General features: G+C 40.7%; 1 protein-coding gene across 1 annotated transcript in view; it reads right to left on the reverse strand.

Moving 5' to 3' along the window:
• The window catches only part of PLCL2 (phospholipase C like 2), a 185,868-nt gene that overhangs the window by 21,876 nt on the left and 144,974 nt on the right, over positions 1–19,018 (reverse strand). The window contains exon 4 of the mRNA XM_025448823.3: positions 16,662–16,737. Coding sequence (XP_025304608.1) covers positions 16,662–16,737 — 76 coding nt within the window. The remainder of the gene's footprint in view (positions 1–16,661; positions 16,738–19,018) is intronic.

The following is a 19,018-nucleotide window of genomic DNA, read 5'->3' on the forward strand; positions in this document are numbered from 1 at the left end:
ATATGGAAGGACAGCAAATGAGATTACGCATTTGAACTGGGTCAGTCCATACATAACAAGGAAATCTAATTATATTAGATGCAAATTGCATTATTCCTCTGATATTAAATTATCAGGAAATCTACTCTAACATGTCACAGGAGGTCTTTTTTGGTTCTTTACATCAACATGGAGTACAAAGAACCTGTCTGGGTTATATGTTAAGTAACTTTCTCCCTATTTTCCAAATTATTTTCAGCAAGGAAACATTAGCCCAATGAAAAAGTCTTTATCTTATTAAGAAATGTAAAAGCACTACCTCTTTTCTGTCCATAAGTTATGCCATTCTGTCTAAAGAGCAGAGTGAGATTTAAAGTAGCTGGTGAAAATCTAATAAGCAAAACTTTTGAGACTAAGTTAGCACCTCTCTCACCTCTGCCCCAACGCCCACAAGGAAGCCAAATTGTTTTTGTTTTAAAACTCCTTTTCTCTATTTACGGTGTGAGGGGGGTGGAGACAGGGTGTTAACCAGGAATGGGAAGAGCCCTGGGTGGGCCAGGAGCTGCTGCACCTCAGTGGCTGCAGTTGGAAGGAGTCAGGAGCCGGTTAGGCAGGTGTCACAGTAATCTAGGAAGCGTTAAGAGCATGTGGCTCCATTGTTAGAGACACTGTGGCGAAGGATATGGAGGATCCTATAAGAGGATCATAGCCAGGCTTCACAGAGAAGTCACGCCAATGCTGGGGAGTGGGTCCCAAACCTCACTGTACAACAGAGTCACTGGGGGCGTGTGTTTAAAAGGCAGGATCTCTGCTTCTCCCCCAGGATCCCAGTCAGAAGGCCTGTGGCAGGTCCAGACTGAGACATTTTTAGCAAGTACCCCCAGAAGATTTCCATCAAGGGGGCTGGGGATCACTCCGAGGAAAACCAGATTCGGAGGATGAGGAGATGAGAATGAGAATGAAAGTGATGATGAAGTTGGAGAGAATGTCCAGCAGGTCTGAGAGGGCCATGATCTGAGGGGCATTTCAGAAAAATGTAAGAATTACGACACTGCCAAGTCCATCTATCCTGAAGGAAGGTAGCGGGCAGGGAGGGTGAGGGAGACGGGAGGGTTAGCAGGCATCACAGTCAAAACTCTATTTTTTTTTTTTTTAATGACTGCCTAGCCACTCTTTTTTTTTTCTTTTTTTTTAATGGTTGGATATAAAGGGTCTCATCATTTTAGATAATGAAAGTAATTCTTGGTACTTGAAGTAACACCACTAATTGGTAAGAGAATAATTTATTGATTATACACCATGTGTAGGTCATTTGGCTATATGCAGTGTTGAGCCCTATTAAAACCCATTGCTTAAATCTGTAATCCCATCACTTAAACCCGTTCCTGACCATTCTGTGAAAAAACAGATTTCTAGAAGTATGGGGAACAAACTGAGGTACGGGAACTAGTGCTTACGTTATCAACTCACTGGCAGCTCCTTCATAAAGAAATATTTATAGTTTTGTTCTGGAATACAATGGCTGAGTTTAGAGGCATCAGTACAGCAAACAGGGCGACAGCATTAAAATGATGATGTAAGGGTACCTAACAACTGCTGCTTTTTAAATCAATGCAAAAATAAACTCTGTAGGAACACTATCAAAGCAGGATTTTTGAACTAGGAAAAAACACTATGCATGGGAGATTTAGGAGGCTACAAGGTCTGTGTATTACAATGTAAAATTTTACAGGATAAATTACGAACAACTGATCATTTAAGACTGGATTGAAAAATAAAAAATCAGACAAACTAATTTTTCTGAAAACCTGAGTAAGTCTGTTCTGTGTTTTCACTTAAGTGACCGGATGGAAAATGAGCAGATAATAAATATGCCGTAAGGTAGAGTTGATTACCCTTGAACCTACTGTAAAATTGTTAGCAATACAGAATTGCTATAGAGGAAAGTTACATAACAAGGTGGCCAGGGAGTCCTTTATCATCACTTCCTGCTCTTGACCTCTGCCAGCCTTAGTGTCCTAAATGAAGGAGTAAGAACACTGGACTCTGATTAAAGAGAGGCTAACTGCTTAACTCCCAGCCTCAGCAAGCAGGTAGCACACAGAGCTGGGGACGCAGGGCATGCCAGCAGCCAGCACACAGCTCAACTCCACCCAGGGTGCAGGCCGGGCCTCAGGATGCCTCCGCCTCCTCTTACTTTGGTTAGAGACCTGGCCACTTCTAGTAGCAATTCTTGTGTTAGCCTACGGAGATTAGTTTTACATTCTGTTTTCTTCGCAACTACACTGTAAACCAAACTGACACCTGCAATTACACAAAGTAAATAGCCACTGTTTGCATGTTCCTTGTTTACCAATTAGCAGGGCGTCTTTTATCTGCCTGTCTATATTACCAGTATTTTAGAGTGAAAGCCCCACTGCTCTGGGATTCTTAAAAGGATAAGAAGATGCAGAACCACCCAAACCAGCTTCTGAGAAAGTAAAAGGAGAACACTGCTGCTGTCATCCCCTTAGCAGACACCAGAGTGAGGGCAGGTGCCACACACGGCCCCACCAGCACCGAGATGGCTGGCTGTGGAGATTGTTTACTCACCTGGGGCAACAGGGCTGAAAGAGAGAGCTTTTAGTCTAAAACCCAAGTATTTCTCATTGGTGAATCATAGGTAAAACAAAACAAAAACAAAACAAAAAAAATCTACATGCTTCTGAAAATAATTAGAATTTTATTGATTCTGAGAAAATTTCTTCTGTGACCATCTGGAAAATCATTATCTGGAGGTTTCTAAATTGCAGATTTAAGACAAAAGGGTTCTAATATTCTTACAAAACATGGCTCTTAGCTTCTGTGGCCTGAGGGTTGCAGTGAACTTACAGAAAGCTCACAGGCAGGCACTGAAGAGAAGTGAGGCAGCAGGTCCTTGCACGTGTCCTACCGCTGCTTAGTGACAAGAACTCCCACTGTGAAAACAATCTATGGGTTCAAAAATAGATGCCGGGCCAATAATAAGGAGGGGATAAGAAGTGGGATCTTTTTTCCTTTCAGGAACAAGTCGTATTTTCTTTCATGAACAAGTTGTGTTTCCAGCATCTTCCAAATACTTTACTAACACAATTTATTCATAAATTTGTATATTTTAGAGCCATGTGTGGTTGTTCACAGTATCTTGTATTTTCTTTCTTTAGTAATGTCTCATATACTTGTCTGATTTACACTAAGTAGCATTACAAGAGCCTCAAATAAAACACAGCCTGGCTAACATTTGTAACATTTAGGGGCAACTATTAAGGTAGAGGAAGCAATCAAGATGCCTCAATTCCACCAGGATGTTGTCACCCAAGTGAGACAAGAGGTAACAGTTAATTTTGCTCAAAGAAATGGAAATCTTTGTAAGTTTCAATGAACTTCACTTGAAAAACCAATGCTAACTAGGTAAACTGACCTTTGCAAAGTATGACATGCTTTATAATTGCAATGGGCTATATTATTTAAGAGTCAAAATACATGATGTGTCTGAAGGCATTAAAATCTGAAGACTGTGAGTATATATTACGCAAATCCAATTAAGTGCATGGGAACACGGACCAAAGCCTGGGGGAAATAATCCAGAAAGCAGCAAATGGTCATGTTTCATGCACAGAGCTGGCCAGGTCTGCTGTGACCACTCTTTTGCCAAAAGGATTGTCTTTGAGCCCTGGCTACTCTGTGCCAAAGCACCTACAATTAGGTTCCTCTGACTCCATGACCCCAAGTTTCTGTTCCCAGGGAAAAGATCTGAGTCATTTTTCTTCAAGAATGTTAACCAAGAAGAAAATCTGCTCAGTTTTCTTGGTGGTAATGAACCTGAGAATTAATGAAATGAATAGCTGGCCATCCAACAGCAGAGAAATCACTCAGGTGATTTCTGTGAGAGTACAGTCAGTTCTGGTCTAAGGGAATGGAAGACACAGGCCATGTGAGCAAACAGGGCCATGTGTCTATGGTGGGGACTGCATAAATCACTTAATCTTTCCATTTATATAACTATAATATTAAATTTAAAAATTGGTATGGCCACACAAAAGTATATGATTTGTTTTTAAAGTTAAGAACATTTTGGAGAGCTGTCATTTCTTTCCATGTCATCTCTTGAAAATCTAAACAGCTAAGTTTTTTATATTGGTAGGTATTGGTTTCACATTATTTTCCAATTATTATTTCAAAATACTTTATAACCTAAATATTTTAAAGAGTTTCTTTCTGGAAGGGCTTAAAGCTTAGTGACCAAAAATAAAAGGTAAAGCTGAAAGATTAAGTATCATGTTTGTAAAAATTAATAACTGAGTGTAAATTTTCCAGAATGATATAATTAAATTAACTAAACACGTTACTATAAAACTGCAAAGAATGGGATGTAGGAAGTAGCCTCTATTAAGTTTCCTGCTTCCTATCACAGATAAACTTAGATGAAAACCAGCCAGCCATAAAAATAAAATAAAAACTTAAAAATATATGATATATACAATAAATACTAAGATATGAAAAAGAAGCTTTTGCCTGGAAGGGAAGGGAGACTCAGTCAGAAACATGGCATCATTTCCTCTTCGATTGAAATGGATGCCATTTCTTCTTGCCAAACATAAAGCAGATGACCTTTCAAACATTCTGGTTGGGATTTTCTCTACCAATCTAAATGATATGAATCTAAAATACAACATGCAGCACAAGGCTAAATATTTTTAGAAACAAGTATAATTTAAAAAAATACTCCTAAGAGAGACATATTGATCTTAAACTTAAATACTTAAAGATTAGTTTTTCAACAGAAAATTTACTTTGCTGCTCTAAAAAGCTCACAAACACATCCAGTGAGAAAATATTTTTTTTTATGTGTTGAAAATAGAAACCACAAGCAAGGGCAAAATCTTTCAAATGGTGACATAAGAAATATGTTATTTATATTTTAATTTATTTCAAATTTCCTAAAGTAGGTGTAGTGAGACATATTTCCTGGAAGATGGAATTCCATATAACACAGGTCTATTTGGGACCTCATTCAAGAGGATGATTCATTAGCAATATTAAAAGTACCTAATAAGTGCAGTCTGCCCGTGTCTCGTGGCACTTCAGAGTATCTTAAAAACAAAATACTGTATCTGGTTATTTTCCCAACTACTTTACATATAGCACCCATTAAAATATACAGCCTTTGTAAACTATACACTCTGCCCCAAAACCACAGGGGTCTTAAGTTTGTGTGTGCTGCTGACATGTGGGCATTTACACCATAATCCCCATGGAGACATGGAAATGCCTAATTATTTTTCATATAGCTCCAGTTGGTAGTCTCTTTTTCTTGGCCTTCTTTCCTATCTTGGCATTAACAAAAGCCAAATTATTTTAAGATGGATTTCTGAGCTGTTAAATCCCGTTCCACACGAGGTGGAAGAGATAAACCAGGTCTCTTAAATATATCCATGAAACCCAGATGGATGACAAGATCCCCAGAATGCCACATCCACAGCAGTACACTTTGTGAATGAATTGCACGAGGGAGGTTTTCCTTCCTCCGCCAGCCTGCTCCATCTGGGTGAATCTAGGTGAGAGGAAGTTGTATAACTTTCAGTTCTTGGTGGAATCCAAGTGCCACGCCACCATCCTCAACACGTGGCCATGTGATTGATGCACATGGGGTGGGGTCACAGGAGCAATGATGTGGTTATAGCAGGACCCTCTCCATTTCATTTCATTGAGAAGTAAAAAGGCCACCTTCACCCCCTAATTATACTCAAAGATTAGTGTTTTTTTGTTTTTGTTTTTTTAAACCTAGGACATCTTTGTTTGTATTGCCACTCTTAAATCGGATCCTTCCTCTCTACCACAGTTTGGCACCTCCCTTGCTTTTTGTACCTCTTCTTATCTAAATTTTTGAACAGATAATATTGTGATATGACTCAGCAATCTGAAAAGTCTTATCTTTCCTTTCCCAGTCTCCTTGCTCCCTTCCCATCAGGCAACTGCTGTTACTCCCCCATAGGTATCCTCCCAGACGGATGTCCTCATAAGCACACAGGCCCTATTCTCCTACCCCACCTTTTAAAACAAATTTTAGCAAATAGCACACACTGTTTGCTTTTGAAAATAATATGTTTTAATACACACACATGCACGCACACACACAGGATATATATCTCCTGTATGTATATATAAGATCTTCCTTATATAAGTGTAGTACGTAGCATGTGTGGGTGCAGGTAAACGTATATATACAGGTTTATATTTTATTCTCTTTTATGGTAGCATAATGTTTTTTTATGTGGCTCTATCAGGATGTATTTAACAAGGGCCCTCCTATTGAACATTTAGGGTGTAATGTTAAGCTTGTTCTCAGTAATGCAAAGAAAATTCTGTACATATTGTCCTTCCCCCAAGTATGTGATCATATATGTAGAATAAACTCTGAAAAAATGGAATTGTTGGTTCAAATTGCACATACTTATAAATCTGATGTCCACTGCCATATGGTCCTCCCTAGGCGTGGCCCCCCCACAATGGGACAGGTATTGGTTTCCCCTATATCCTCACCAATCCATCATGACCCGTGTGTGATATAACTCTGACGTCTTGGATATAAACACTTGGATCTGATGCATGAAAAGTGGCATCTCCTTGAAATACTTCATTTACTCAACTTCTAGAAGATCACAGTGTCCTCCTCCTTCCTGCCTGGCTATATCCTAACCTCGTGTGGTTGGTCTTACACATCTCCTCCCTGACATCTCAATGTTGGAGGGACAGGGCTCCGTCTTCTCCAGCCACAGTCACTTCTTAGGTGACGTCGGGTCTCCAGCCTTAAAAGATACCTTTGCGTTTATGGATTCTAAACTCATTTCCTCTAGTCTGGACCTCTTACCAGACATGGAATCCAGCCAGGCATAAATTAAGATGTCTAAACCAAATCTTTAACGTTCCCTCTCGAGCCTCTCCTCCTCAGTTCCCCCCACCTCAGTAAATAGCAGTGTCCTCTTTCCAGCCCCAAATCCTGCAGTCATACTGACTTCTTTCTTTCCTCCTACCCCACATCCAATCTACCATAAATCCTGACATATCCAAAATGTAGCTGAATATCCAGAACGTAACCATTTCACATCATTCCACCCCAACTACCATCCATCCGACCACAACCACAGACTGGGCTGGATTGTTGCAAGAGCCTCCTGAATAGTCTTCCAGCCACTGCTCTCACCCCATGCCCTATCCTCATATGTTCTGCTGCAGCCACTCCTCTTCTCAGGCCTAGGAAAAGACCTCTCCTCTCACTGAGAACAAAGCCAGCCCAGGTGTCTGGCCTACTGTTAACTCCAGCTCATTGTTAATGCTGGCTCCTACCCCTCTGTGCCTCCTTGTCCTTGCAGACGCTGCAGCCACGCTGGCCTACTCATTCCTCCGCTGACACATGAATGCTCTCACCTCAAGGTCTCTGTGTTCAGTCTTCCTGGGATCATCCCTTTCCCAGATGTTTAGAAAGCTTGCTCTCCACCTCCAATCATGCTTTTGTCAAAAGTCACTGAGGTCCTCCAAGAGCGCTTTATTTAAAAGAGCGGTCTTGCCTGCACTCTGCGCACTCTCAATCCCATTCTCTGTCTTTGTTTCTGAAACGCTCACCACTGCCTGACACCTAAATGTTTTATTTATTTGGTTTTTGTTTATTTTCTGTCTTCCACAACTAGACTTCAGCTTCACAAAGGCAGGGATTTAGACTTTTTGTTCATAACTGTCCCTGGAACAGATCTGCATCTTTGATAAATGAGACTGAACATCTTTTCATTTTGTTTTTAGTCTTTTAAGTTCTCTTTACCATAAAGAGTTCAAATTCTTTGCAAGAATATAGGATTGTTGGACTTTTTCTTACTGATTTTAGGGGTTCCTTACATAGTAGGGACATTAGCTCTTTGTGATATGTATTGCTAACACTTTTTCTGTTTGTAGTTTTTGTTGGAACTTTGCTCCTGATAGTTTTTGCTATATAGAATTCTTTTCATGCAGTCTAATATGTCAAGTTTTTTGTTGTCATTCAATGTTATGTTCAAGCTTCTGGGTTGTGTTGTTTCCTGCCCACACCTCCAGCCTCATTTGCGGCTCCCGTCTTTGTTACGGCCACTGCTGGCGTGGGCTATCCTGTGTCACCCTGTGTGCACTCTTCTCCCTGCATGGAATTCCTGTCCCAACCAGCCTTGCTCCCAGACAAACCACCTGCCAGACTCAACTCCTGTTCTGAGATCTGGTTCCCTGATCACCCCCGACAGAGTTCATCACAGGGCATGCTATTGTGGCTGCACAGCAGTGTCCTCTTACTACTGCATGACATACGCTGTGTAGGGGGGCTCTCTTCACAGGCATGTCTCCAAACACTCCACCTGGAGCCCCCTCTTTCTCCCCCCCACCCCCCAGGGACAAGGAGCCAAGTTTCCAGCTTCTGCCATACTGGGAGTAAGGACCTCATAAGTAGTGAATAAAGGAATGAACTAATAAATGCAGCATTTAACCTTCAATTCAACTCAACATATATCTGCTCAGTATCAGGCACTATTGTTGGAATTTGGGATACGTGATGAATAAACTCCTGCCTTCAAGTAGTTTATATTCAAGTTGCAAGAATATACAGTAAGTGAACTGTATGGTATCAGGTGTGCTGGGAATGCTTTTATGACTTGAGGGAAAGTAAAACAACCAGTCTGAATTACAGATTCATAATCATCTCCTCAAATATTCAGTATTTCCTCCCAATTCTTTCCTCCTGAGAGAACTCATCCAACTTCCATATGGATGACACCAATTCTATCTGTAAGCCTGACTCCATCCCAAGCTTCATTATAGTTGCTTCAACACTTGCTAGCTTTTTCCATTTGATCATCTGCTAAGGTCTGAATGTTTGCTTCCCCCTCCAAATTTATATTTTGTAATTTTAATGCCCAATGTGATGGTATTAGGAAGTGGGGCTTTGGAGAGTTGCTTAGATCATGAGGATGGAGCCTTCATGAATGGGATTAGTGTCCTTATAAAAAGGATCCCAGAGAGTTTCCTAGACCCTCCCACCATGTGAGGACACAGCAAGAAGGTGCTATCTATGAACCAGGAAGAGGACCGTCACCCGCCACCATATCAAATCTACTGGCACCATAACCTTAAGCTTCCTAGCCTCTAGACCTAGGAGAAATAAATTTCTGTTGTTTATAAACTGTCCGGTCTGTAGTATTTGTTATAGCAGTGCCATCCTACTGTGATCATGCTCACCAAACTTGAAACAGACCTTCACAATCAACTCCTTCCTATTCTGACATTGCAAGCATTCCCATTCCATTGCCAGAGGGAGCATCTGAAAGCATAGGGCAAAGGGCAGAGTCCCCAGACCAATGAGTCCCCAAGCCTGTCCCAAACTATTTAGCACCCCCATCTATAGCAGTTTCCTAAAGTATTCCAGACATTGACAGGAGTTGAAACAAAGGCTTTATAACTATGTACCTTCAGGACACACTGAGTTAACCTGGAAGATATTTAGCATGCTAATGTGTACTGAGAATCTCCAAAGAGGAATCAGTTTTGCTATGAGAATTTGACGATGAGATCCTTTGCTGAGAAGTATGACTAGTGTTCCTTGAATCTATTTTTGAGAAATGCTGTCCTAGAAAGTCAATCCCAAATACTTTGTCCTTGAATTAAAAGGCTTCCATCCTTTGAAGCCAGCTCTAGTTCCACTCCTAATTTCTGAGGCTACCTAAAACAAGTATCTCCCGTTAGCCAGGACAATAGATTTCATGCGCACAGAAAGCACACCTTGATAATGAGAACTTCTACACTCTGGCCAGCCTCAAAAGCCCTGTCCCTTCTGCTCTGCCTCCATGGATCCTCCATGCCCTCAAGTCCCTAGATTCAAGTCTACCTCCTTCCCTACCAACAAAACCTTCCGGGCTTACCCCTTTCTTTAAACTTCCATTGTACTTATTATTTACACCATGTGCTTCGTTGTGACCACAACCACACTTAGAAATACCATTAATATGACGATGTGGGGATCTTAAAATGGGATGGGTGATGGGTACAGGAAACAGAGGGGTGTGGTGAGGCAGAGGGTTATAGACACGGAGTGCTTATTTTGAAACTTTTTTGTTCTGAATTGGCCTAGTTGTCACCTTTGTGATCATTCTCTCTATTCTCTCTAATCAGCAATGAAGGTTCCTTTTGGTGGAACAAAAGGGCAGGTAGGGCAGACTGGCCTGGCCACTGCGGACCTTGCAACCTCTTGGCTTCCCATGGCTTCACTAACTGTGAGTTAACTCAAGTGCCTGGGGGAGGATCTGGCAATTCAACACCCATTCTTTAAGAAGAGTACAGATGCTGAGAGTCCCAGAGAACTTATGGGGTCTGACTCCAGGTCTGTATCCCACCTTCAGAGAGGTCACTCTTCGGCTTTGATGTTAGGCATTGATTTTCCCTCTTGAAACTCATGCTGATGGGCTGCACTTTCAGTATCCCCATGCCCCTGGATGGGATTACTTGTTTAATCTTGTAATCTTTTTAAGTAACTGTAATCAAGCCATTCCAAAATTGGTAATTAGGTAACTGGTCTTAGGTCACTGCATTTCAGAAGATTTTAGAAGTGGTCAGGAGAAGATCAAATACTCCAATGTCCCTTAGAAGGAGAAAATAGAGACAGAAAGGGGTAGTGACTAACCCAGTATCACACAGCAAAACACAAGAATACAGGTCTCTGGATCCCCAGGGAAGAACCTCTTGCTTCTGTCAAGACACAGCTGCAAAACATCCTGACATAAATGAAAACAAAAGTTATAGGCTCCCAGGTCTCTATTTGCAAACTTTTTCAAACAGAACATTTGTGAGGTGCTTTCAGGATAAATCTTATAGATACTTCTGTTTCCTGTGCTGGGTAAGACACTGATGTGAACAAAGCACGTGATGGATGGTGACAGGTTGCTTATCTGGTAACCCCAGCCCCTAGGAACACACTGAGATGGGAGGAGTTTGCAAAATAAAAAAGGAGCAATCAAACCCAGGCCTGGTCTGATGCTCTGCTTGTTCTCTCCGTGTGGGAGTGCGTCGGTCTCTCACCTGCTTTTAGTGAGACAAATCTATCAAGCTTGGGCCACAGGGGAGATGCCAACTGCTCAGCAGACTAGAAGCAGCAAATTAGAAAGGAAAGAAAGAGTCCAGGGTACTAATAGGCAGTCGGATACAGTACAAATTAGCAGTAGGAAGTGAAAATTGAGTGGAAGTAACAAATAAACCATTAACCCTGAACAGGATCTGAGCCGACAGAGAGGGTTAGGGGCCCTCCAGGACATACAGGCTCCTGGGGGACTTGCCATTAAACTGCAAGATAACAGAAGCCTCTCAAAACGACCCTCAGTCACCAAAGTTCAGATTGTTTGCCAAACCAAATTTAAGGAAGCAGGGATGTACAGAATCTATTATAGAAAGTATTCCATTAAAAGGATTAAAACGAAGGGTAATGAAAGCTTTCATTATTTGGGGAAGTTAGCTTATATCCCACTTGGTAATGATGCGACCCTGCCATGCATGAGAAGCCCACAGAGCTTTTAGAAAAGGCACTTCTATTTAAATAGCTCTAGGGTGGGCAGGGGTTTCTTTCATTGAGAGCTTGATCTTCCTCTGTCATTCAAAAAGAGGGCAGAACCAATTCTCCTGCTAGAAGAGGAACCAGGCTCTCGTGCGCCCCCCCAACCCTCCCCCTGCCCCGCCCGCCCCAAGACACCCAGCCATCACCTGTGCACTGTGCCCACCCATGCTGCCAGGGGGGCCGGCTGGAGATCTTGGCAGAAACCTCACCTAATCACTCAATGCTGCCCCTCATGCCTTGGGACTATGGCCCATGTCTTCTCTTGGAACATCCTCAGTCAGGGACTCCTGTGGCAGCTTCTGGTCCTTGATTCCTTCCTCTTTTTTTTTTTTTCTTTTACTTTAATCATTTAAATTAAATTTAAATTTATTAGTAATTTAATTTTTATCAAAATTATGCACATGGTTTAAAGAGCCAAATAGTTGTTACCCATTCCCCCTTTCTAGAAGTAGTTATATTCAATCCTTCTAGCTCAGTTTTTTGTTTCCTTTTTTTAATGTGTATGTCCATATTTCTAAGTAACATGTTTATATTGTTTAGACTTTTTTTTTTCCTCCTGAGCACTATCTACTTAACTTCCCAAATGAAGGATGGAAACTTTGCTATTTTAACATCTCCACTGTCGGGACACATGTAGTCTCCCAGCCTTCTGGGGTCTAATTGCTCCCTAACCCAGCTTTTGGACATTTCTCTTTTATCCCTACCTTTACTCCAACATGCAGGGGCATCTGAGCAGGTGGCAGGTGGAGGTGGTCTGCAGTGTAAACCAGACTGCCTGCCCGTGCCCAGCTAATCAGCCTCAGATTCAGCTCTCTTGTGTCATCTAAGTCAATTATCACTTATTCCAGTGTTTTTCAGTTTCAGAAATTTTGTTCCTCACATTTTTTTTTGTCCTTATGGGTTTATGCCTTAAAAAAAAAAAAAAAAAAACAACAACAACAAAAAACCCTTACTGCCATTTTAATGAGGTTCAGAAGGGAGGGGAAATGAGGTGCATGTGTTAATTCACCATCTTTAACAAGAAGTATGTCATTGATTTCTTTTTCCTTTCCAGACAGCAAATTATTTTCCATTTAAATTCACCAGATAAAAACATCGAACTCACTGAAGCAAAGCAGTTAGCGTTTTCTTCTACATCATCTTTCTATCCTTTACGAAGCAGATCAATGCAGCAACTAAAGAGGAAATTAAAATTCAAAGATAGCCTGCCATTTTTGGCCAGTGTAAGAGAGAAAGAGATAAATATTACACAGTGAAAAAGACTTTTCCCCAGAAAGAACCTAGCTACCTTTTTACAAACTTTCTAAAGAACTTTTATGAAGCATTTCTTAATGCAAATTCTTCTTCTGTAGGTTCCTGTTTGGCTCCCCTGCATGTGTTCCTCACCCATCTCCTACTTCGCTATTTCTTGGAAGAACAAGCATGCATTACATTAGGAGAGAGAGAGAGTGTGAGTGTGCTCACCTATGCTCATGGATTTATGCATACTCATGCTTGTGTAGCCATGCAGTTTATTACTTACCCATTTCTCTCCCTCACACGTCGGCCCAGACCCCCTTGCCCCACACCACTCCTGTACCATCCCACATCTCATCTGTCCCTCTACTGGCACTAGAGTGTGTGACCCTGCCAGAGCACTCCCACACTCTTGCCCCTGTCCCTGGGCGCCCCCTTCACTCCCTCACTCCCAAAGCCAGTGCCCTTCTAGGGCACTATGTCCACTATGTCCTCATCCACTGCCCGATGGAATCTGTCTGAATATCACAGCTTTCTGGAGTGTCTGGAAAGAGGGGTCCATCCCCTTTTCTGAGGTCAAGTGTTTCCTGACTGTCCTGGATTCCTACCCTCCTCACTTCTTCCCTCCTTACCCTCTGTCTCATCTTTTCATGTCTTCCTCTTCACTTCCTCAGTAGATCTTTCCTATTTTTAGGGACATGGCTTTCTTATAAAGATTTCCCTCTGACCCTCCAGCCCTCTGTGGCAATATTCTCCCCTTAAGAGAGTAGGTTCCACAGGCTGCCCGAACTGCCCATCTCCTGGTTGTTCTCACTGTCTGCTCCAGGGTCCCTTCAGGCCATCTGCCCGCCTATCCGGAGGCCTCTAAGTTCCTAGCCCACCCTGGCTGGGGGTGGGTCTTCACTTCTCAGCATTCTTCTCCTGCTTTATCCCCTTCTTCCTGAGAACACCATTGGCAAAACATATTTTTATCTCAAAAAAAAAAAAGAATCACATAGCTGGGAGTCTGAACCTGTCCAAACTAGGCACGCTTTTTAACATGTGGCTGGAGGTGGCAGCGTGACTCCTCACTTCACTTAGCTGTTTAGAGGAAGGTTTATCTAGTAAGAATATAAATTTGTGATTAGGAGTTTGAAATGCTTCTAAAATAATCCTCTCTTACAGCACTTTGGTACCTGTATCTTCATTTTGTCATTGCCAGACTAAAGTTCTGCAAGCACAATAGCAATTATTTATCAGAAGTAAAATCTCATGCAAATGTTTTTGAGCAATACAAATTAGCAATTCTTCATATGACTAATGACTATATGCCCTTCCGATAACTGTAAATATGAGAAACAAAAGATCAAGGACTCTAAAATAAGCACTTGGGATAACAGAAGGGTTGTGTAGGCAGTCAGCAGTAACTGTGAAACCAAAAGATAATCGTTACGTGCTTCTCAAGATCTTCAAACCCAGAGCAACATGAACCATTACACAGTGGTTATTCTTTTTTGCCCTCCAAGCAAAATTCTTAATAGATAAGACTCTTCAGCTTTTTAAATATAAGCAAATACATCCCTTACTAAAATTAAGCAGAACAACAACATAAAGCTGCATATGCTAGAAATGGTCAAATGCAAACCAGTGAAGTTGCAAAGACTTGGCAATAACTCAAATTGTTAATAGTTATTTTTTTCTGATAAATGCAGCTTCAGATTCTAACAGTCTACAATTCTCCTGATAATTCATGCATTTAGTAGAATTAAATCCTTAATACAAGTCAAATCACATTTAGTCAGTTAGTATTCCAGGGACTATTCTGCAGAATGTTAGTACAGGTGTCATGAGTAAACTACAAGATGCAACTCAATATGCAAACTCAATATGCAGAGTAACTCAATATGCAAACCTATGGCACAGCAGGTTACTAGCCTGTTTAGAAGAGGATATTAATAAAACATATAGGAATTGAACGTCTGAGAGCTGAACCAAACACATTCCGCAGGACTGAATAAAATGTTTAGGTAACATAACTCCTGCAATCATAAAAGGTCTCCTGGAAGACTGTGGACAAAATGAAGAAATGTACAGATTGGCAGACAGAGGAGAGGGTTGTGAAAATCTGACTAAGGAGAAACACACTGGGAAGGCAGAAGAGCTGCTCAAGGCCAGGCTGGATGCACACCATCACTTCCCCCTTCTCACTGCTCCCAACAGCCTCCCAGTTGGGTTCTGCCCATGAAAATTCTCTGCACACAGCTATCATCACCTTAAAGTTCAATTTCTCTCCCATTCTGCTCAAAAATCAATGGCTCCCTACGGCTCCACAAACCAAATTCAGACTCCGGAGTAACACAGCATAAGTACTCAATACATCTGAGTATGTGTGATTATTTTCATATTTCCTGCTTGATTGGAAGGTTCTAGAAGGCAAACATTAATCCTGTTTATTTTTTAATATTTTGATATGTGATAGCTCTTACAAGTACCTTTGGTATAGTAGAAGTTCAAAACATATTTATTAAATGAATGAACAGATGATTTAACAAATTTTATACAGTATTGGCAAAATGGGTTGGCTGGTAAGTAGGTAACCTTGCATGGGAAGTTAGAAGTTTAGATTTGATACAACAGACTCTGGTCAGCTACTGGATGGTTTTGTGTACAAAGTGAGAGGATAAAAATGGTGTTTGAAGTATCTTGTTCTAGTTGTGGTTGTAGGGAGCATTAGCCCCAAAAGGACTAAAAGTAGAAAGAACAAGTGAGTAAATCAAGATGAGGATTTTTGCCTGTTGATTAGTCACTAATGTGCATATTCCTTCAATAAATACCAAAAAGAGAAAATTGTCACATGTATCTTTTCTTTGATCTATTTTTAACGAGTTCATTTCTGAGATAAAGAGAGGATTTTTTTTTCCAGGCCTTAGCCCCATCACTTATGATATTTATAGTCTCTTAATTTTAAAGAATAGCCACCAGGGGTGCCTGGTTGTCTCAGTTGGAGGAGCATATGACTTTTGATCTTGGGGTAGTGAGTTGGAGCCCCACACTTGGTGTAGAGATTACAAAAAAATAAACTTTTTTTTTTTTAAGTAAAAAAAAAAAAAAAAAAAGGAATGGCAACCAGAAATCTTAGAACTTAGGACAGATACAGTTATTTGTACATTACAAATATTCTCCATAGTAACATCTTCCAAAATGATGCTCCAAACAAAACGTAAAAATTCAAAGAATTCCATTTTGTCTATTCTTATTACAATGCAGAATACTTGAGTTTGTGGTTTTATCTCAACTAAAATTAATTCGATGGTAGCATTTTATAATGCGGTATAACATTTTGATATTAAATAGATGAATTCATCAGCACTTGAGCATGCCAGTGCATTGAAAAGTGTCAAGAGATTGTAACGAATGCCCACTCTCCTCTCGAAAAGCTTATTCTCTCTCTGCTCAAGCCTCATTCACCCTCCCCACTCTTTGCCAGAAGGTCATGGGGGACTAGAGGAGGGTCAGCAGCAGGGCACACTGGGAAGGACGTCAGTGTATCAGCTCTCAGTCTTGGCCACTCACTAGAAACATCTGGGAGCTTCTAACAGGTAGGAATTTTGCAACCACACCCCAGACCTATGTCAGGATATTTCAAAAGCTTCTCCCAGGTGATTTTGTTATCCAGCCTTGAGAAGCCGTGAATGAGTGTTTTCCTTACACTGGAAAAAATAATTTTTATATCTGATTTCCTAGACATAGTGTCAAAAAGACACAGTAGTTTGAAAGGCTAAATAGATGATGTGGCTGATTTTATTTTAAAGAGGAGAAACAAACTTTGGCTTACCTGCCTTCTGACAGTGTACAATCTTTTCATACACAGCATCTGCATTTTCAATGACGGCTTTGAGAGACTGGATCATCTGCAAAGAGAACACCCAGACACGGGATTACACCTGACACCCACGTCCCAGTCTACACACGTGCATTAGGCTCTCCTCTATAAACAGGTTGAGGTGCTGGGGTGAAATGCTCTTTTATCTCACTTCCCACCACTCAGTTCAAATGTGCATGCGCGCAATGAGAAATCCTGCATTCCATGTAATGGTTCACACAGGTTGGGAGTATTATGTTTCATAGTCAGGCTTGTACAACACTGAATTTGAACCTTGAGTCAATACTGAATGGAGTTTGTTTCAGTATGAGAAACTACAAATAAACATGTATACACATCTGTGTTTTAAATTATATTTTCCATCATTTGTTTTTAACAAAATCTTCAACTTCATCTTATAGAAAGCTCTGCCACCTACACACCTTACTCATTTAGGCTAAAATGCCTTCATCTGAAAATTAGTTTAAAACTTACCATGAGGATCAAAAAACAACATTTATTTTATTGTTTTGAAGGTTTATTTATTTTTAGAGAGAGAGAGAGAGAGAGAGACAGAGCAAGCATGAGCAGGGGATGGTGGGCCAGAAGGAGAGGGAGAGACAGAGAGAACCTCAAGTAGACTCTCCTCTGAGCTTAGAGCCCAACAAAGGGCTTGAGCTCACAAGTGTGAGATCATGACCTGAGCCACAATCAAGAACCAGACGCTTAACCGACTGAACCCCCCCACACCCCTTAAAACAATGTTTACACTAGTATTTTTAATGTTCCTATCAATGATTTTAAAAGATCTAATTTTGAAAAAAAATAAAAATAAAAGATCCAATTTTGAGTTCTTATTCCAAATTACATGTGTTTGTTTTAGCAGCCATGCTTGAATTTAAAAAAAAAAAAAAAGATCAGGGCATAGCTAGCTGATCAATTATTTTACTTACCAAAAGATCTGTCTGAAGTAATCTTTTTGGCTCTAAAATCACTATGAAACCGGGGTAGCCAGATTCAGTTCTCATAGCTCAAATGGGTACAATTGATGATGCTTGCCTTAAGTATAGATCTCAACATTTTGTATTTAAATGTCCCAATATTTTGCATTATAATATTACTCATCCATTTTACGTGACCATTTTTAAGTAATAAACAGCAATCCCTCATTCTCCATCTCTTTAAATTCTGCTTTGTTTTTCTTTATAGTACATATCACTAACTGCCACAATCATTATTTTATAGAAACTAAATATATGTAGGTTGGATTATTTGTATAATTCAAAGAAGGAACGCCCTATTTTGACTAGTTACACTTATTTAAACCAAAGCATAATCAACATGCCTCTTAAGAAGTACACCAGATTCTTCAAATGAGTCACACGGTATTTATCAACTTGTCCACTGTTCTGAGAAAATTATAGTAAACACTAAAAGGTTTAAGGCCAATGCAGGTGCTCATTCATGCCTTCATTCATTATCCATGGCCCAGAGCAGGAACTGGGGACACAGGGACCTACAGGATATAGCCTCTATCTTCAGGAAGCCCACATCCCAATGGAAGAGCCTGCACTTTGGAATTCAGTATTTTCACATTTATTCTTCAAGATCTGAGTCATGCTTGTAAATTAAAATATTCTATTTTACAGCTTGACATATTGAACAGGCAATGATAAAAATGAATAGTTAAGAGCTCAATTACATTGATATAAAGTCATTTGTACCATGACATCATTTGCATACTGAAAAGGTTTATCCCGTCATCAGTAACCTTTTTCAGCTTTGATGTCAAGCCAAATGAATGATACGAAGAAGCAAGGACTTCTTTAAGCAAGGATGGTGGTTGTCACAGGTCAGTATCAAAGAAATGGCCAACTGTGCCTCCATCACTCAAACAGGAAAAAGGAGGAAAAAAATAGCAGCAATGAAATGAACCTGGTCATGAAGCAGATGGGCAAGACAGGAGCAATAACAGAAGGAATGTAGGAGAACAAATCAGCAGCAGTAGGCACAGGGTCACGCATATAGATGACCTGTGGGGGGAGAGGTGGTCAAAACACACTCTTACTGGGGGTGGCGCGGGGACAGAAAGAGCACAGATTTATATGGGCTAAAATCCTGCTTCTGCTGTTCATTAGCTTTGTCACCTAGGCTGGGATATTAAACATCATGGAGCCATAATTTTCTACCTATAAAATGAGTTTAATAAAAGACACTACCTTCATAATGTTGTGAGGATTAAATGAAAGGATGCACGTGACTATCATAATGAAGACACTTGCAAACAGATGTGACAATGGCCTCCCCAGAGCATTTGCTGGTAGCCCAAG

The sequence above is a fragment of the Canis lupus genome, chromosome 23 (assembly GCF_003254725.2).
Source record: "Canis lupus dingo isolate Sandy chromosome 23, ASM325472v2, whole genome shotgun sequence".
Classification (NCBI taxonomy): domain Eukaryota; kingdom Metazoa; phylum Chordata; class Mammalia; order Carnivora; family Canidae; genus Canis; species Canis lupus.